General features: G+C 38.0%; 2 protein-coding genes across 5 annotated transcripts in view; one reads left to right on the top strand and one right to left on the bottom strand.

The window, feature by feature from the left end:
* Window positions 1–3,017: 3,017 nt before the first annotated feature.
* LOC148952604 (protein PET100 homolog, mitochondrial) lies at window positions 3,018–15,773 on the bottom strand. 4 transcript variants are annotated; one of them, XM_089089981.1, is made up of 2 exons: window positions 15,753–15,773; window positions 3,018–3,463 (listed from the first exon to the last, which is right to left on the bottom strand). In XM_089089981.1, exon 2 carries the CDS (start codon window positions 3,449–3,451, stop codon window positions 3,209–3,211), a length of 243 nt encoding a protein of 80 aa, XP_088946107.1. In that variant the 5' UTR covers window positions 3,452–3,463; window positions 15,753–15,773; the 3' UTR covers window positions 3,018–3,208. The 4 variants fall into 4 exon arrangements, with proteins under 4 accessions (XP_088946107.1, XP_088946105.1, XP_088946104.1 ...); XM_089089979.1 differs by lacking the exon at window positions 15,753–15,773 and adding an exon at window positions 15,267–15,287; XM_089089978.1 differs by lacking the exon at window positions 15,753–15,773 and adding an exon at window positions 15,188–15,280.
* The window catches only part of Stam (signal transducing adaptor molecule), a 50,318-nt gene continuing 44,767 nt past the window's right edge, over window positions 15,382–20,932 (top strand). The window contains exon 1 of the mRNA XM_089089976.1: window positions 15,382–15,490. Within this exon, the coding sequence (XP_088946102.1) occupies window positions 15,448–15,490 (43 nt within the window). The 5' untranslated portion in view covers window positions 15,382–15,447. The remainder of the gene's footprint in view (window positions 15,491–20,932) is intronic.

The raw sequence follows: 20,932 nt of genomic DNA, 5'->3' as shown, positions 1-20,932 counted from the left end.
CACAAACCCCAGAATCACAAAGGCCAGTTAATTAGAATATATAGCTCTTTTGAAAGTACTAAAAAAAGCTTTAGCGTAAAGAGCGATGTATTGACTAGGGGGCGTACCCACCTCATATACGTAATAATTTTTGTTCGCGTTAAGTTTTAATGTAGGTCCTTACTTTCAGCTGAAAAAACTTGTTTTTTTTTATTTAATTTCTGATCGTATTTTAAATAATACTGGGAAATCTGGCACCCCCTCCATAGAAATGTCCTTTCCCCTAAGGAAAAATCCTCCATGGAAAGATCCTCCCCCGTAACCCCCACCCCACCAGAAAAAATCTCCTGAAAACGTCTGTATACTTCCCATTAACCAATACTATATGTAAACTATGTGCAAAGTTCATAACTTGCAGCCCTTCCCCGGGGAACTTTGGGGGATTAAGTCCTCCTCAAAGACATATTTATAAGATTTTCGACTATGCTCAACAAAATGGCTACCTCAAAATTTTGATTGGGTGACTTCGGGAAAAAAATGAGCGTGGGAGAGGGCCAAGGTGCCCTCAAATTTTTTGGTCACTTAAAAAGGGCACTAGAACTTTTAATTTTCGTTCGAATGACTCTTCTCACGATATTCTAGGACTACTGGATCGACACAATCACCCCTGGAAAAAAAAATAAAAAATAAACACGCATCCATGATCTTTCTTCAGGCAAAAAATACAAAATTCCACGTTTTTGAAGATAGGAGCTTGAAACTTTTATAGTAGGATTCTCTGATACGCTGAATCTGATGGTGTGAGTTTCAATAAAGTTCTATGACTTTTAGAGGTTGTTTCCCCCTTTTTTCGAAAATAAGGGAAGTTTTCTTAGGCACGAAACTTTTGATGGGTAGGACTGAACTTGATGAAACTTATATATTTGAAATCAGCATAATAGCCTGGTTCTTGTGATGCATCTATTAGTATCAAAATTTCGTTTTTTAGAGTTTCTGTTACTATTGAGCTGGGTCGCTCCTTGCTTACAGTTCGTTACCACAAACTGTTTGATTACAATTAAGAATTGGCTTATTATACTGATTCCAAATATATAAGATTCATTAAGCTTAGTGTTATCCATAAAAGGCTACGGGCCTGAGAAAACTGGCCGAATTTTGGAATGGAAACCGTCACCCTACTGCAGAAGTTACCTACCTAAAACCTTATTGTAGAGCTTTCAAGCTCCTGTTAAGTCCTGTTTGCAAAAATGTGGAATTTGTATTTTTTGTCAGAAGAAAGATCACGGAGGCATGTTTATTTGTTTGTTTTTTCAGGGGTGATAGTATTGAACCAATGGTCCTAGAACATCGAAAGAGAGCTCATTTGAACGGAAATTAAAATTTATATTGCCCTTATATTGCTTTCGAAAACACATGTCTTAGAAGAATTCTCAACATCCGTTGGCAGCAGAGAATAACAAACCAATCCATCGGCGACAAGACTGGCAAGCCTCTTGTGACATATATCATAAGAGTCCACCGATGGAGATACCTTTGCCACGTACTACGTATGGACAATCTCCGACTACCAAATGCAGCACTCCATTGGCAGCCATCGGGTCCACGCCGCAGGGGCAGACCCAGAAACACCCTGCGTAGAACGTACCAGACAGATCTTCGTAACCTGTACACATCAATCCAACCCCAGTGGGAGGACATACTTGTAGCAGCAAAACGGCGGGAAGATTGGCAGCTCCTTCTTGATTCCCTGGCTGCCTCTGGAGGGACAAGCGGATCTAAGGTCTATGGTAAGGATAGCCCTTTTTAAGTTAACAAAAAGACTGGAGGGCAACTAGTCCCCTCACATGCCGCGTTTTCCCAATAATCGTCCGATCAAAATTTTTAGATAGCCGTTTTGTTCAGCATAGTTGAAAAATCCCAAAACTATGCCTTTGGAGATAACACGACCCCTCTCCCCCCCCCCCGCCCTGGGGATAGGTCTTTCAGTTATAAAATTCACACATTGTTTGCATAGGGTATTGTTTATTGGGAAGTATACATACATTTTTTTTGGGGGGGGGGGGCAAGGTGGGGATGAGGGAATGTTGTGCTTTGAGTGGGTTTCCATGGGGATAATTTTCCGTGTGCGGGAAATTTCCAGGGGTGAACTTTCCAGAATAAATTTTACAGTGGGGGTATTTGACATAATTCCTACACGATTTTTTTTTTATTTTGTCTTACTTTCCCGTTACCTACTCAATTTTGCATGTGGAGATGTTCTGGGGGGATTATCCAGAGGAATTTTCAGCGTGTCTTGATTTCTGGGAAATAATTTCAATGGAAGGTGGGATTTCCGGAGTCATCGAAAAACGATTAGAACTGAAAGTCTTTTTCAAATGAAATTATGCTAAGGAGAATTTTTCATTATGAATCTTCTGCAAGAAATTTTAAGGAGGGAGGGGAATTTTCAGCGAGGATGGAATTGTCTGGAAGGAATTTTACGGGGGGAGGGGTAAATGGATTTACCGGCATTATTTAAAAAACGATCAGCAATTAAATAAAAAACATTCTTTATCAACTGAAAGTAAGAAGCCACATTAAAACTCAAAACGAACAGAAATTATTTCGTATTTAAAGGGGTTGCCCCCCTTCCAATACTTTGTTCTTTACATTAAAGCTTGACTATTTCTTCCAATTATTTAAGAATGACACCTGAACACAAGGGCCGTTTAATTAGATTAATAAGCTTTTTTAAAAGTTTTTTTTTTAAGAAACTTTAGCATAAAGAGCAAGGTATTGAGGAGGGGGCAACCCCTTCATGTAAAAGTTTGTATTTACAGAGGACCACCCAAATCACAACATCAACTACAATTGGAATAACTTTCATCAGTGCTTATTTTGAAATTGGCTAGTCTTTGCATTGATTGTAGAGCTAAATCGCCTTTTTCTCATTCGGATGGCTTATTGAGTGAAGTAATTAATTTGTTCAGAAGTACTGTCATAATATTTTATCCTTTTTTGTAACCCACCTCCTTTGAAATAAAATTACTAACATACACTTACTGTTGAAGCCTTTATTAAACATGTATCGACAATATACTTAATGCATACTGTAAAAATAACCGCTTTTAAAATTCATAAATCATAATAGCTATACATTTTATTCCACTATCACAGTACTTAAAAGTGAAGATTAAAGCTAGTCTTGGTCACAACTTTGAACTATTTGTCTCTTTATAAGATCTTATTTTTATTTATCCTTTGTTATTTCTTCTTCCATTTTCCTAAACATTTCTAGGTCCTGTTTCTTTCTTTGTTCCTTGATTTTTTGCTTAAATCCTTGAATATGTTCGTCTTCAGGAGGATACAACTGTCTTCTCATTTTTATTGTCCAATCTTCAAAGAGCTGTGGTTGGTTGAAAATATAAAAAAGAGAAACTGGGAAAGCCATATACAAGGCCATTTTTGCTACTTCAAGCTTCCAGGTTCCCATTTTGAAGAAAACCTAAAAAACAGGGTAAGCTATTTAATGGTTAGGGTCCAAATGTTTTACAGATTTTTGTGAAATTTTAAAATGACAGATAAACAGTATTTAACACAATCATGTAATTAGCCCAATTCATCAAACTATATTCGTTTTTCTAAAACACTGAGAAACGAGTAACTCTATTAATGATATGAAAAAAATATTTGACACTAAAATAATCAGAAACATTTATTTAAAGACAGCTTTCATAGTCGTAGATAAAAATCACAAACTAAATATCGCTGTCATTTACAAACCTAGTCCTAAGAAATTTTGTTATAGGCACTGGTACAAAACGGCACAAATGAATTGTTAAATCGATTAGTTCTGCAAGGCACTGGCACTAATTTGTTTTTCTTTCTAATATTAACTACTGAGTGGGCAGCAGGGGGTAGAAAATGTCGGTGCAAGGGGCTAGCAAGGAGAAATTGCCCAAAACGCATTAACAACTGAAATCTGCGATCTCTAAGAGGTTCAATTTTTAAAGACTCAAAAGCAGACTTATAACCTACAAATTTTTCTCCAAGGATGATTTTAACTACTCTTTGTTGGACTCCTTCCACAGCATCACTTATATATTCATTATTCTAGGTCTGAGGCCTCCAAACAGGACGTGTATATTCAAATGTGGAGTGCAGGTATGTTGTATATGTCGTTTTCAACTGATTCACTTAAAATAACAAGTGGCGCATTGAGAACAAAGAACGTAATGCACAGTTGCCAATCTGGACCAGCCCTTGAATATGAGCACTAAATGAGCCATCAGCGCTGAAATTAACTACCAGTACTGTAGCTGAAGATACAAGCGGAATTCAGGGAGTTAGGCAAACAAGATCTTGTTTCAGCGGATTTAATCTTACAATTTTGGGTTTGCTTTTGTTGATCTGCAAATTATTTGTACAACATTCTCCCTTGAATTCTGTTAAAAGATCAGGACTGAATTGGGGCATATCTTGGGTTGTATCTACTGTAAACTTGAGAAGCGCAGACAGCTCGTCTACGTATTTGAATCGGTCATCCATGTTGTCCATAACATAATTAATTACCACAAGGAAAAGTAGAGTGGCCAATTTGGTCCCTTGAGGGGCTCCACAAATAATATCTTCCCAGTCAGAGTCAAAGTCACCAGGAAAGAGGGCGTAGACTCACTGGTACCGGGAAAGTAGGAAATCAATACCAAGCAGTAAGATATGTTTACGCGCGCCCATTCTTTTATGATTCGTGGCAGCCACGAGATACTTAATCAAATAATACTTTGCTGTAATCAACGAGTAGCAAATCAACGAAAGCGTCTTCAGATTTGAGCCATTGCACGATCAGGTGATAAAGCCTAACTAAATACAGTGGGGTACTACACCCTTTTAAACAACCATATTTGTTGTTTAAAAGGGTGTAACTTGCAACAAAAGTTTACAGTAAACAAAGGACTCAGTGACTTTGGCAAGGTTCGGCGTGATTGAAATGGGTCTTAACTGATCACAGTTTTGGGATGCTTTACCTTTGGAACAACTCGTACATAAGATTGTTTCCAATGCTGGGGGAACAACTGATCATTGAAGCACTGATTAATGACCAACGTTAGAGGTTTTGCAAGAAATATAGCGTATACATGCAAAAGTTTTACTGGCAACTCGCCAGGATAGGAAGCACAGCTATTTCGCAGTTTCCATATCTCCCTATAAGCTTTGTACTCAGAAACTTGCTTGACTCATCGCATTTGCAGTCTTCTATCAGAGTATTCAACTCAACTTCATTCAATGATGAATACGTGGTACAGATTTTGGTAAGGAAAGAATTGACGTCTTGTGCTGATATCAAAGTCCTATCTGTTTTTCCGGTCAACTTTTTGACTGCCGAATGCCACTTACGCAAATCACTATCAAGCAGGGGGCAATTTTCTCAATAGCATACTTCTTTTTAGCATGTCTACTGACACTGACAATGTGGTTCCATATCTTTTTCGCAGCTGAAATACACCTATGTAGTCGGCATCTAAGTTTGACCAATTGCTTCAGGTCTTTTATTATTATTATTTATTGGAAAACCCGTCATACAAAAATGGAAAAGACGGAGCAATAAACAAAAAAAAAAAGAAATACACATAAACTTAGCAATTATAGATGTGGTTTTTAGTTATGAACGCTTGAGCTAAGATCTAAATCAGCTCTTAAAACAAATTACAAAAATGACAAAGAAAAACTCAATTATACACTGCTCTGCAGGTACGCGACATGTTTCTTTTTGTAAGCTCCTAAATACTGAACAAACATAAGCAATATGAACATCATTGCATCAAGCCGTAATTGGTAAAAAAAATAAATAACCCAAATAATCACCAGCGAATTAAAAAAGATATACTGTATATAATCATATCAACTATTTCAAATATGACAAGAAACGTTAAAACAATTACACGACACTTTCGCCCGTTGGTCTTGAAATCAGATCTCTGTCAACAAAATGATTCATTTACTCTGATATACATAAATAACAGAAGCAAGGAAATTATTCAATCACGGATCCTTTTACATATTTACATCTTATCAATATGCTTAAAAGAACCGATAATTAATAAACAATTAAATTATTAGTAATATACGCAATATATTATCAGAGAAAAATTGACATCAAAATTGAGAATAACCAGCGTCACTTAAATTGGATTCATACGAAAAGAGACTAGATCATCAATCAGTTTAAAAACTGCAACAATTAAACTAAGCGCGAAAGCAAACAACAAACAAAAGAAAAAAAAACACAACAAATACATCTTAAATATTGGGCCAGTACTGACGACCAAGGATGGTTCAACTTCGTTAAACGGGAATTATAAGCACGAATTTGCTTTTCCACAGCTATAATGGAGTCAGCAATGCTGAATTTTCTAATTAGATAAGAATTGCGCGTCCAATAAAAGATATTTTGCGAACCAGAAGAAAACTGAACAAATTTTTGACTTGTCAGAATTTGTGAGCATTTTCCAAAACGGCGATATGTACAGATAATGTGGTAGAGTGACAGAGTTAAAAAGTTTCGAAAGAAGACGGCTGTTGAAGCGTAACTTATTAGTTACAAAAAAAGCATGTGATAACCCAACTCTACGTTCATTATGAGCAATTAGTAGTTGTCTCGTGCGCATTACTGACGAATCAATGGGAAGACCAAGGTAGGCGATATGATCTTCTGGCTTATTCCTACTATTATCGAGAGGAATATCCCTAGGCGACGCTTGCTTCCAGTTGAAGAATACAACTTTGGACTTTTCAGCATTGAACTGAAGACTTAGTTGTGCATACTCAGATTGTAGCGTTGCGAAAATCTCGCTTATGCGTTAGATAGTGCAGCTCAAATTCAGAATGTCGTCTGCATAACATACGAGAGATAAATCAAGACCGGCAAAGATGAAAGATGTGGGAACAGCTACCTGTGCATCAAGAACTCCATTATTGAAGAGTGAAGGGGAAGAAACAGCACCTTGACGGGTACCTTTTTTGACATTGACAAAAAATAAGGGGTTGGTGCATAGACTTGAGAGCCGTCAACTTTAGCTAATAGATGAATTATTAGGCAAACTTTAAGACGATAATACATGTCCCGAAGGGCTCTGATATATGAAAACCTCACTCCACGTTTTTCTGCATGGAGTAGCATAGCGGCGTGAATGAGAGAGTCGAATGCTTTATGAACATCATGCCCGGACAGCACGTGAGTTTCACCTGATGCATCAGCATTGATCAATGCGTTTGCGACAACCGACAAAGCGTGAGCACAACTGAGACGTGGCTGGAATCCAAATTGGTAAGGTGGAACATAACATTCGCGTTCAGATGGTCAATGAACAGAAGTTCAAAAAGCTTACAGAAGGTAGTAGCCACCATTATAGGGTGGAAGGACAAGCAATGGGTGGCAAGTTTACCTTTCTTTAGAATTGGAGTGAGATCTCCAATTGAGAAAGAAGAAGGTACAGCTCCTTGGGTAACAATCATCTTCATCAAAAAAGCAATATGGTTTACCAGCAGCTCGCTTCAATGCAGAATGTGAAGGGCGCTCATTTTATCGATGCCAGAAGATTTCTTATGCTTTAGGCGTTGGATTGCTCGTAGTACAGAATCAACTAAAACAACAAAATTGTTGGTTGAACAACTAGACAGAAATTTATCAAGCTTATCTTCCTTCGGACTGTAGGGCAGCATCTGGTGAGGAGAATTCAGCAGAGAAGTATGAATTCCATTCGGAATCAGGAATAACTTGAGCAGATAGGCAGGCGCTAGGAGGATCTCTTGATACATTTCTGCAGAAGGAAGGTTGGGACAGAGAAGCTGGCTGGGATGTCTCTTCAACTATCCGGTTTATGTGGATAGATGGTTCTCTTGCAAACTTTCCTTTGGTAGAAAGACGAATGTCAGAAACCCAGCCAAAGCGAGGACGGTCACACTGGAGCCACAAATGGTACCAAAATTCGGATTTTATCCAAGCTTCAACTAGGCTCGGATTACTGGACCAATGCTTTGTGACACCCCAACGTATATGTTTAAGAGATATAGCGGCTTTTTCTGTGCATTGCAGAGCATGACAAATTTGTGCTTCTAGCAACACCCATATTTTATTTGCATCAACTTGCGGATTTTTCACGAGCAGCTGGAACGGAACATGAATTTTATGTAGGACAGAATTAGTAACTGCAGCAAAAAGATCATCTTGGAAATTTTCCAATCCCAGTAAAATTGGGCGTGGGACTTATGTGGTTGTGTTGTTGGAGTGGACTGAGCAGAGGGACAGTAAATATATGCAGATATTGGAAGGTGGTCTGATAGTTGGAAATCAGCAACGACGTGAACAGGTGACACTTGGAGATTTATAGAAGGAACTGCATGGTTGAGGTTCGACACGTGACTTGAATGGTGTGTGCAAGTGTAATCGAGATCTTTCGGCAATATCCTAAGCGGATTGTCAAAAATACCCGACAAAAAAAAATCCTATAATAATATAATAACACAACACTTACCAAACAGGCGAATCTTTGAAAGGCAAGACCCTAGTTTCTCACACGCAGAAGTAAATAAAAATTCTGATCAGTCATTGCGGGAATCTGTCGGGAGATAGACGTTTACAATAACATACTCTTTTACATGGACAGCAAGAAAAAAATCACATGAATCAAAAATACTCGAACGGTACAAGGTCATAACAAGCATCGCAATACAACCCGAGGGGCAGCCACTGGAAACGGATCGTTTAGTGGGCACCAAATAGCTAGTAAAATTATTGTCAATTTTCAGAAGGCCTAAGCTATGACTCGTCAAAAAATGTTCTTGCAAGCACAATACGTCACAATTCGAAAGCAAATCTTTTATCACAGGAATTTTGACTAAAAGTCCACCATTAATATTCCACGAAAGTACAGTTTGTGTAGTTGTAGACACATCCATATCATACCGTGGGCTTTGATAGTTGACTGTTGTTTATTAGGTCACTTTACACTGTAATAAGTATGGCCGGCAACTTTACATTCTAGACCGAACATTTTTTCCGAACACGGAGAGGCAATGTTAGATGTGTGATCGCATGATCCACAGCGAGAGCAGAGGACCCGATTGGAGCACTACGAGGCCAGATGCCCAGCCTTATGACACGAGAAACAACGCTTTTGGAGATATACAAATGCTTGTAAAGAATGCTTTTCGTAGCCAACTTTCACAGACACTTTCAAGAACTGATCCAGGTTTTGTTTCGACTCAAAGTAGACCTTGAATACTCGGGACTTTCCGCACTGTGAAACTTTAACGCAGTTTGGTACAAGAGATTTTACTTGATTCTCATCGTAGTCGATCGGTACGCCTTTCGGGATTCCTATAAACAGTGGGGATTTGACACTCACAGAGATACCTGAAGTACTGTTTTTAGCATTCTCGGCAATTTTGTTTGCTGCATGCTTTGACTTAACAACAAGTTTCCATTCCAACGCCGATTTTTTAAGTTCAGGTATTTCACCTGAGCACTAAGGGCAAAGTTTATCGACGAAGTCCTTATGAGCATTAGGTGATGTCAGGTTTGCAGGACAGTTTTTTAGTACAGCGGCAAACGTAGGAGCTGGGGCAGGGTTAATTGTTACAATGGTATAAATTCTAGCTGGCCAAACAGGGCATTCTATAAAAAGCCGTCAATTTTCCGAGAGAGTTCATTAACTTTCGAGACTAAAGTAACCGAGACTGCCTCCCTGATTGTTGGGGTTTCATAAGGCGAGAATATAACAAAAGTCGGAACAGGCAAATTATCCTTTGCCACCTGATTTAACTATTTACAAATGTCAAATGCATTATCTTCATCCTTTGCATGTTTCACACATCAGCTCTGAATATTCAGCTCCTTATACAGAAACTCTTTAGAACTGATAATAGTACCATGGTCAAAAAAACTCACAGCTTTTCTGATAATAAGATCAATTTTCGCACCACCAAGCATAGATCTGGTGACAAAGTTCAGTAACGGATTTAAAATAATCTTCCTATTTTGATCGGTCATTGCGTAATCTAATTATCATAGCCAGGGAATGTCAAGTATTCCAATCAAAATATATATGTAATTAGGTCAATGTAATTTGTAGGTCAAATAATATAATCCAAGTTCAAGGTGAACTTTTTTCAAGTCCAAATCTGATTATGAAATTAATTCAATAAAAACCATAGGGAATCACAATTGTCTTACTGTATAATTGAGATTATATCCAAAAAGAGACGTTTGCAGTATGAACTCTCAATATAGACTGTGATCCATGGCTTGTCAGATTCAAAACCTGGCACTACTTTAGTTGGAAACTATCTGGTTTTGTTTCCCTACTGTCTGGTTTAGTTTTCCTAAGTGAAAGGGCATCCAGTCAAAGGAAGAAGTACTTCTCGCGAATCCAAGCTTATGGAAGTAAGCATGTTGTGTATAATCATAACTTTGCATTGAAGGCAGCTTGCACCAATGGCCATTCATCTTGGAATCAATTTCAATTGGAGGTCCCAAATTGGAGTCAGTATTCCCCTGATGCATACCCCTTTACCCATGGGAAATGAGTCCACCTCTTTGTCAAGCAGAACTTATTCCAATAAATAAAAACCAAATTCTCAATCATGAGATTCAGACTATTCTGGCTGAACAGATTTTAAAGTTGTACCCTAATCACAGAAAAAATTATTCTGATGGATCTGTTCAGGGTGAGAGATCTGGAGCAGGAGTATGTGTTCCATCACTGAACCTTAACCTTTTTTCACCCCTCTCTTTGGGATCTTACATTTTGTCAGCTGAATTATATGCCATTTGCTTGGCTCTAGATGCTCTCTTAAATTATATCTCCTTCATTGTGGAGGAGAATTTTCTTTGCCTTTCTGACTCCAAATCGGAAATACTTTTATTGAATAAAATTAATATGAGTTGTCAAGGATAAGGACCTATTCAACATTAGAAGACAGATTCTGAACCTCCTGTCTAAAAACAACCATATTTATTTCCAACATGTTCCAAGCCATAAAGGTATCAAATATAATGACACTGCTGATTTACTGGCAGCCAAGCTTCTTTATTAAATCATGGTCTTCTCTCCGACCACAACTCACGTGATATTATTAGGCAAAGATCTAATGTTAATCACAGTAAATTGACTTTATCTTCTTTGCATTCTATACTACATACAGTGCTATATTACCGTCTGAAATCAGGTACTTTTCTTTTCAATAGTTTGGTATTTAATTGGAAGCTGCATCCCTCCCTTCTATTTCGGGTCTGCTTTGCAACGGATGAAACAATCCAGCATATTTTATTTGATTGTCAGCCACTGAGTGTGGAGACTATTTCCCTTAAACTTCTATGCCTTATGGGTAATATTCCTAATTCCTACACTGCAATCCTGAATTCGAACCTGCCTTTGCACGTGGATAGAAATATTTTTAAGGCATATATTTCCATTTCAAAGAAAAGTCTATCTCATTAGTGTTTTATATTGCATAATGAAATCATTAAAAAGAAGAAGGCTATCCATCATTTGTTCTTGAAAGTGCAGGAGTGAGCATGAAGAGTTGTATTGGTACTGGCTGGCCTGTAGGTCTTAAATTGCTGGGGAAGGGTGACTCAAGTACCCGCACTTCCCACAACCCATTAGCAGAATTAAGAAGTTTAATTGGGATGATTGCTTTGTTTTAACCAATAAGAAGACTTGACTAAAGTTGAGGACAATGGATTTCTAAATATCTGATGATATTTTTTGGAGTATCAAAGGGGTGAAAGGACTTATTGGTAGTTCAAATACCCTGCTATAAATTTTTGGAACTGGAACTGGGAAAAATTCATGGAACTTTTTGAACAGCAGGGACTTGAGTGTTTCAACCTTAAGGTTCAAGTCAACAATTGAGCATATTTCTCTGAATGAGTAATTATCAATCCCCTGACCAGAGGCACATATCCCAGTTCAGAAGACGAACTGTCATTTTGTTTCTTTTTGGTTTCGGCATGTTGTTTTTTGTTTGTAACAAGATTAAAAATTATCGGCGGTTTGCAATGGGCCTAGTGAGAGGGGAGGACGGTAAAGTTCACTGACATTGGTAAATATCAGTTCTAAGGTATTGCCACTTTGATGGGTGGGAATGTTCACTACTTGTATCAGATCATGCGCATTAGATAACCTCTGTCTGTTGGTCTGGTTATAGTTGCCTCAACAATAAAGGCAGAGATATGCACATCAAAGCTTATCAAGGCAGGATTGCAAGTAAACTACAAGCTCCTTTCTGTTTTTGGCACTTTTGGGATAATAAACAGATGCCAATATCAGGCATGAAAACTTCTTTGGCAGTTGGGAAGGCTTACATTCAGCCCAGACTACTTCATGGGGCTCAGGAGTTCAGGATATAAAACAGGAGGAGTTTTGCTGGAATCTGCAGAAACAGTTACATCAACATACCACAGTGTAAGAGTTGGTGGGACTTCATAGTGTGTCTGACAGTTTATTTTTACAAGCAACTGTAGTCTAACTTTCTGTTTAGTCTTTAATCTGTTCAACAGACCTGAAACATGCACTGAGATAAAATGCCACTTATTCCTTTTGCCTCTGCACTTACATCTGTAGGTAGTTTCTAGGAACATCACAACATTGCCATCTAGTACCCTTTTTAGGAGTCCAAATTGTAATAAAGTGACAAATATAGATGATGCCACTACATGTCAAAGTGAATAAAGTTCATAAATAATTGATTTTTCAATTATGACTGGCATGAATACTGCACTAAATAAAGTCAAAAGGGTCAAGTATTTGATTATTTACATTGCCAGGGCAAGAAACTAGGAACACTAGCACTAACAAGCTAAACTAAGCATGGATGCAAAGCAGCTATTCAGCACTTGCTACCCCATCTACAAATAAAAAAGTGTATTCATTGCAGCCATACTATTAGTTCCAAGCAGTGCACTAAAGTATATCTGTGATTCCCAAATTTCTTGAGAAATCAAAAACCCCAGTTAACCATGTAAAAGCTATGTTGAGTAGTAGGGTCTGAAACTTAAGCATATTTCTTTGTTGTTTTTTATTAGTGTCATATCAGTTAGAAAGATTAACAACATTTATGACAACTTTTGCTTGAAAATTTGCATCAGTAATACATCTGCTCTCACATGCAGATTGCTTTGTTAGATTTGGTGATGTGGTGTGGCAAAAGTCTATAATAGAAAATGAACCAAAAGGCTACAAACCATGGCAATCTAGGAGACAACTCAATAGTTTTGCCTGTAAATGAACAAATGAGATTTATTTCCTGTTTTTCAACATCAACATTTATTACCTGTCTAATATATGAGTATACTCTTGCAAAGGTTTTAGGCATAAAATCCCCAGACCCTCTTAATAGTTTTCATGTTAGCTGAAATTTAAGACCCCTTGACACAAATAATTGACAGTTCTGTCAGGTCAAATTATTCACATTTTATTGATATAAAATTAATGAGTTAGTTAATCATGAATTCTGTCATCTAACACTGCTAGAATTAAAAAAAAAAAAATAAACTCTCTGAATTTAGTATTAAAAAATACTTCTCAAATTAAAAATGCTAAGTTATTTTCCTTATGGGAAAAATTTTCCATGTGGGGAATCTTCATTAAATTTCCTTTCATTCAAGATTGCAGCAATACATGATGGGTAAGCTAGTAGTAAATAAAGAAAAAATAGGAAAAAGAAGAAGAGAAACATAATGAACTGTAACACATAATACACAACAAAAAAGAAGATCTTCCAGCAAATTAACTAAAACAAAAGAGATGAATTACACTTTAAGAAAATAACATGTTTAAAATCATGGTTTAGACCCAACAAACTTCTAAATTTATCCTGTCTTTCAATAATGGTGGTAAGAGGATCTGTGTCTCCATATACAATAAGGGATGGGCCATAAGGAAGATAACAACAAAGTATGTAGGATAACAAAATACTACAAAGCTGCACAAGTAAAAAATAGTTAAGCAACAATTTATTTCCAACAAGGTATCTGTAGGTATGGTGGGCTATCTGTAGGTATGGTTGAGCAACAAATGCTGAGCAAGAGCAAAATGAGCTGATTTAACATTCAACACAATCAGAAGGCCCAGATAAATAGTATTAGAGGTGATACAAACATGATAACCAAGTTTGACAGAAATATAAAGTGCTGTTGAGAACAGGGATCAAACACAATCATTTCTCTTTTACTCTCATTAAATGAAAGACCAATCTTATTATATGAATTTTCTAGCCAAGAAAAATTTTCCTCAGCTCAGGAGAACAATCTGCTAGAACTTACAATGTAATCAGCATTATTCAGTAGCATAATATCTACACCACAAAACACACAGCTCTTTAATACAACCTGCTGCAGCACAACAACACTATTATTATACAAAGTAGGGGAGCCAATAGCTCCTGGCCTAATACCTTTACATTCAGGAATCAATACTACAAGAATATTAAGTAGAGTAGATTACCAGGGAAACTTCATCTGTACTTTTAACTTGCAGTACAGGTCTCTTAGCATTATACCTAGACAATAGACCTAGGCAGACAATTCTGATGAGTACTTAAAAGAATCTGCCCATGTATGCCAGAATCACAAGCTGTCCTAACATCTGGCACCCTATTTGCAAATCATGGGGGGGGGGTAGAGTTTATTTGTGATACAAATGAAGGTTATAGGCTATTTAGATTCAGAATGAAATTCTGGGTATAGGCTATTTTTGCACATTAGCATGGGCGTAGGCGGCATATTGTCTAGGGGGGGGGGCAGTCGATAGTGTGATGGATGGCCTTTTGTCAACTGCTTTTCCAACCATCTGCTTTTTCAGCCATATCTAATGTAAATTTCTAAGGAATCCATGAATTTCTGAGAAAAACAAGGAAAAAAGTGAAGATAAAGGTTCTCTTGCTGCAAATGTATTAACTAGCCTAGGATTAGGCCTATTGTGCATATTATGAAGTAAGAATTGTTTTCTTAACATGTCTCCATATGTAGTGGACTACTCATACATCTATACAAACAATTCTTTTGTTTTTATTGCAGCTATCTCTTAGAAAGAGTCTTGCACCAATAGCCTACTACCAACAGTATTTTGGATAGCCTAGTTTAGGCTAAGATTAAAAAAAATACTTTGTTGACACCTTATTCAATATACTGAAAAATAACAGAGAATCCACAATAATATTTTTATACTTAGTTCGAGCTTTAAGTTATAAATCAAGATGTTATAAATCCGATCAATTTTAAACGAATATCATAACATTATTGTAACCTTGCAGAAATTTCTCGTGAAGATAATTTAAAAAACTGCGTACTACTACATTGCCATCTCATTATAGAAGTTCTTTCAAGTGACGTTTCACACTGTTAACGTCTGCTTATCGAAGAAGTAAACAGAATTATTTCCAAAACTTTGCTGAATAATTAAGTTTAAATAAACTAGGCTAGGTGAAATGGGGATTTTCTCAGCCCCAAACTTGTTTGATACAGATATAGGTAAGCTGCTACTCCTACCATAAATTTTATTACCCCCCATTTGATTCTAAATCTATTGCCAGCATAAGTTGAGTGAAGCAATACATTTGTAGGAATAAGATAAGTAATTGTTTTAAAATCAGTTTTCAGTATTTTCAAAAAAGAACAAAATGTCACATTTAAGGACCCAAAATAGAATTTGCAAAGTAAGTAAAATTTTTTAATTTCTCTCTGAAATTGGAAACTTTTAATAGGCTAGCCTATCTGTTTGAATCAGGGTTACCAAAACTTTTAAGGACAAAAATGTCCAAAGCAGCCAAAAATGGACACTTTTAGTGTGCCTCTAGAAAACTAGCCAATATACAGGGTTGCCACTATAAATTTTGAAAGCCTGTGAAAAAAGTGCCAAAAATCTGTGAAATTTGTCCTCCTTTGTTCTGCTACCTTGCGGTCTATTACCTGCATGAGTTTGGCAAGTATTTCCATCTTTGTCATTAATGCTACCAATAAACTAAGTTTAATACTAGTTCAATTTGATGATATGGCATAAAAAAAATTGTCATTAGAATGTCAACAGAGCAAAATTTTATATCTATTATCAATACTGCTACCTATCATATTCGAAAAGTAAAGAATCAATCATAGAGATTCATTTTCACTTTGGCATTTTCATAAGTTTTGCAAAAAAGATGCGAGTTGTTGATCTTTGGTAGCCTAGCTATTAAGCATCTTTGGGTGCAACAAAGTTCGAACGGCTGTAGCAACGAAATGTCTATTTTGACCTATATGGTTTTAAAATTCAACAAAATACGTCATTCTCCTTAAACACTCAGTCAACTGGTTGGTCAAGGGGTTAAAATCATTTAACAACTCCTCTATCTTAAGGCTATAAATAAAATTGACCTGCAACACAGCTTTTCAGCAAAACTCCTTTCTTTCTATGACAGCAGTATAATAACAACCTTGTGCTTACTTGTACTTGTTGCACATTCAAGCTGTATCCAGACTCATTGTGGTGCCCAGAAGATGACGACATGTCTCCTTCCATAGGTTTTGCTTGAGATTGGCAGGCTCCACCATTTCAAGCCACTGGTGATCCCAGCAACGGCCGTGTTTTTGGAATCCTCCGATTGGCTCCAGATCAGACTTAACTATTGCTAGCCATGTCTTCTTTAGGCCTCATGCCCTCTTCTTCCATGCCGGTAGTGGTAGACATTTGAGACATATTTTGCTTATATGGTCATCTGGTCTGCCCATTGTGTGGCCAAACCATCTCAGTCTCCTGTGCTTAACAATGTCAGAGACAAGTGGGCGATCCCCACATCTTCTCCTTACTTCTTCATTTGAGATTCTATCTGAGAGGCAGATACCCAGGACATATTGCAGGCATTTGTGGTTGAATATATTCAAGCTCAGTGCTTTGGTTAGAGGAAGACAGAGAGAACCATAGCTTCATACACTTGGAGCTTTGTGCGTGGCAATATTTTTCTCTGCTTCTGTAGTTGAAGGAAGACACTCCAGTCTGACAATATGCAGCTCTGGATTTCTTCTGAAGATTTGCCGGAAAGGTTTACCATCAATCTGAGGTATTTGAATGACTGGATGTCCTCTATCTGATTACCATTTAGGGCAACAGGGGTTCCATCCATCCCATCTGTTCGCATGGATTTTGTTTTTGGTAGGCTTATTTGGAGACCAGTCAAGAGTTCCTTGACTGCCATGTCATTCATCATAGCCTGGGCTTCTGCAACAGATTCAGAAAGCATGTCCACATCGTCAGCATAGTCAAGATCTGTGACAGAGAAGGACGGACTCACTGCAACGCCTTTATACTTGTCCAGGACCCTGAGGATCCAATCAATGACGAAGTTGAACAAAGATAGTGAAAGGACACAGCGCTGACGTACACCCTCCTTGATCAGGACCAGATATGAAAGATTGCTATTGACTTTTACCTGGGTCTTTATTCCAGCATAATATGCCTTGAGCAGATTGATGATCTTCTCGGGCACACCATCCTCTCTCATTGCTTCCCGTATTAGATCATGATGGACCAAATCAAACACAGTAATGAAGTCTATGAAGATTTGGATTGTCTCCTGCTGGTGTTTAAACCGTTGTTCAAGGAGTTGCCACAGGCTAAAAATCTGGTCACAGCAACCCATGCCTGGCCTGAATCCTGCTTGGTTTGTCTGTTTCTGGTGTCTCTGAATCTATTTAAAGGTATGACTGGGAACAGCTCGGCAGCAATGGGGATAAGGGATATACCTTGGTAGTTTTTGCAGTCCATTAGGCCTTCTTTTTTGAAGATAGGGACAATTACTGAGGTTTTCCAGTCATCTGGGATGTATTCATTGTCCCAGCCTTCAGTTATCACGCTATGAAGTTTATCCATCACCACATCAGGGAGAGCTTTCAGTAGCTCGGCAGGAATCCCAGCTATTCCTGGGCTTTTATGGTTTTTCAAAACTTGGATCGCCTTAATTACTTCATCCCTGGAGGTTGGGTCCGTACATACATTTCATAAGCCTGGTTGTGTGGGTGGTTCTGCGGTGCAGTAAGTGGCTGCTTTCGATTACTATTGTCTTCTGGTCTCGACAGCTCTTGGAAGTGAGCACGCCATTTTTTGATATGCTCCTCGCTGCTTGTGATTATTTTCCCAACCTTCACCTTAAGCAACAGGATGGTAGTTTGCTTCTTCTTCCCAGTGCATTCTCCAAGTATCTGATAGAGTTTTCGTGTATTGTTCCGTTATGTGGCTTTCCATATCACTGGGAACATTAAACCAGTAGGCTTTTTTGTCAGCTCTTCCCGATTTGTGACATTCTTGTCGCAGCGCTTTGTATGTGGGGGATTTCTTGTTGGTCATTTCTTTTTTCTTGGCAGAGTTTGAGTTTCTTATCTGAGATCCATTTCTTGGTTTTACGCTTGATAAACCCAAGTATGTTTGAGGTAGCTTCATTGATGTGGTCCTTGAGTTTGCTCCATTTCTTTTCAATCTTTATCTTGGGGCAGTTGGGGCACTCATCAGTCGGGGTTGCTTGCTTGGTGTCATCTTGAAGGACAACAAATCGGTTTGAGAGTTTAAGGACAAACGCTCCTCAGTACTCATCAACTTTCAGCTTCAACACGTCTATTTTCTGGTTCGGCATAGTATCCTTCCTTGAGCTAAGTCTGTACTTTAGCCTTGTCTTCAGCGAGAAGTGGTCAGATCCGTTTTGTGATTCTGTGTCAGCACCTCTGCGCACTCTTGGGTTCAACCCAATGCATTTCTATCATCAGAATAAAAGGAGATAATCTATTTGGGTCATTACTCTTCCCTCACGAAATTTCTGTGTATACGTATGACATGACTTGTGCCTAAACCAGGTGTTAGCCACAGCAAGGTTGTTCTGCATTGCAAACAGCAGAAGCCTGTTTCCATTTCTGCACTGCTCTCCAAGGCTGTACTTGCCAATCACCTGTTCCAAGTCATTCAGCTTTCTTCCAATTCTGGCATTGAAGTCGCCTCCAATTAGGAGGATATCTTTCTGGGGAATCTTATCAATGACTGTCTGCAGGTCACTGAAAAACTGATCTTTTTCCTGTTCAGTGGTATCTAGTATTGGGGCGTAAACGCTAAGGATAGTCAGATTGTTTGTGCAACCTTTAATTCTTGCCAGTACGATTCTCTCAGACACAGGCTCATACTCGATGAGCCCAGTGATTGGAATGGGGGACAACAGGATACCTACTCCTGCCCGGCCAGATCCATCTAATAGTCCCGAGTTAAAAAAAGAGACCGCCTTCCCACCGGAGAATTCAAGGGTCAAGATGTTTTGTCCATTTAGTCTCGTGTCAGAAACACACAGATTATCAAAGTTATAAAGATAATATTCATTTGCTACAATAAATTGTGTCAATAAACATTAAATCGAGCACAGGTTCTAGCGGCTGATATTCAGGCCTTGTCTTCTTGATAGGACGGTAGCTAGCATACTTTTTGGCGAGAACAGCATTCTTGTCACATTGCAGAATGCCGGGGATGCCATTGCCTAACTTTCAATCATCATATTTGTTATCATTCTTGAGCGTTTCTTGGGGATAAGGTACATCACAAGGTCCCCAGTCTTGCGGTCACCCAAAGCGCGTTGACCATCACCTTGCTCGGCGTGGAGATCGGTGATGTTTACACCCCTTCATCACTTTGAGGTGCGCTTGTGGACTTCCTATCCAACATTTGGACAGAGAGTCAAGCCTCATTGCCTGGATGCCCACCACCACCGTGGAAATTTCCAGGATTCGCTACCCCTTTGCTCCCACTTAGAATCAGTAAAAAGCTTCAGAGGGCTTATAATATCAGCCATGTGCCAACAGCTACACACCACAGGTATTTACGTGGGGCGTTTGGCTGCAGGGTATGCCAGTCACTTCTTCTTTCCAGCCTTCTCAGTGGCCTTGGTGATTTTGCCACCAGCAGTAGGTAGGTCCTTGAAGTTGACCAACTTGATGACAAACGTCAACCGTAGGATAGAAGAAGAGGATGGACTTGATAGTTCTAGCATACCACATTGGTTAAGACTTAAGGTCCTATTCGGTTGATAAATGGTGCTTGCGCAGGGCACAAAAACATGTGCGAAAAATCCTAAAGGAGTTACCAAAGCTTAAAAGTAAAGTACAAAATAAAAAAAAGTAAAAAAGAAGAAGAAAATAAAGACATTTAATTTTTGATTTGGAAAAATGTCCAAAAAGTGTCCTTTATTTCAAAAAGCTGCCTTTTTTGATCCAATAGTGTCCCGGTGTCCTTCAGTGTCAAAAAGGCACTAAAAGTGTCCATTTGGCATCCCAGGTTTGAATGACCCTTCTTGTGATCTTTTAGGGCTGTTGGCTTGATACAATCAGCCTTGGGGAAAAAGAAATGATAAATAAACATGCATCCATGATCATTCTTCTATGAACAAATGCAAAATTCCCCATTTTGTAGATTAATCAAAAACAACTTTTTGCACAAAACAAGTTTTTCAAAAATAGGTAAAGAAATCCATTAAACCAAAAATGAAAAAAAAAAATAGAATCAAATAAAATACCAAGCATACACCTACCACAAATCAGTATCAATGAATAAATGAAACCCTTAACAAACAGAAATTGAAATAAGTCAAACTCAAAACGAGCAGATACTAATCTGAGTAGGGTTCTAAGCCCTATGCTTTCTAAAAGCTAGAATATAATTTGTACTTTACTGAAAAATTTCACATGAATTTACTGAAAAAAATGTGCATTGTCACTTTAATATACATATACTGATATTTATTCCTTAAAATCTTAATTAATTTTTGTTTTCTTAAAGTTATAAAAGTGAAAACATTTAAAAGAATTTTTTCAGTAAAGTACAAATTTCCAATCAAATGAGCCCTTTTTGAAGTTTCTATGACAACAATTTCTATAAAACCTTATATGCCCCCAGGGCATAACTTACAACCC

This window comes from Artemia sp. Qi Xiang Cuo, chromosome 5 (assembly GCF_049724085.1).
Source record: "Artemia sp. Qi Xiang Cuo chromosome 5, ASM4972408v1, whole genome shotgun sequence".
Lineage (NCBI taxonomy): Eukaryota > Metazoa > Arthropoda > Branchiopoda > Anostraca > Artemiidae > Artemia > Artemia sp. Qi Xiang Cuo.
This window is presented reverse-complemented; position numbering and strand designations above follow the sequence as displayed.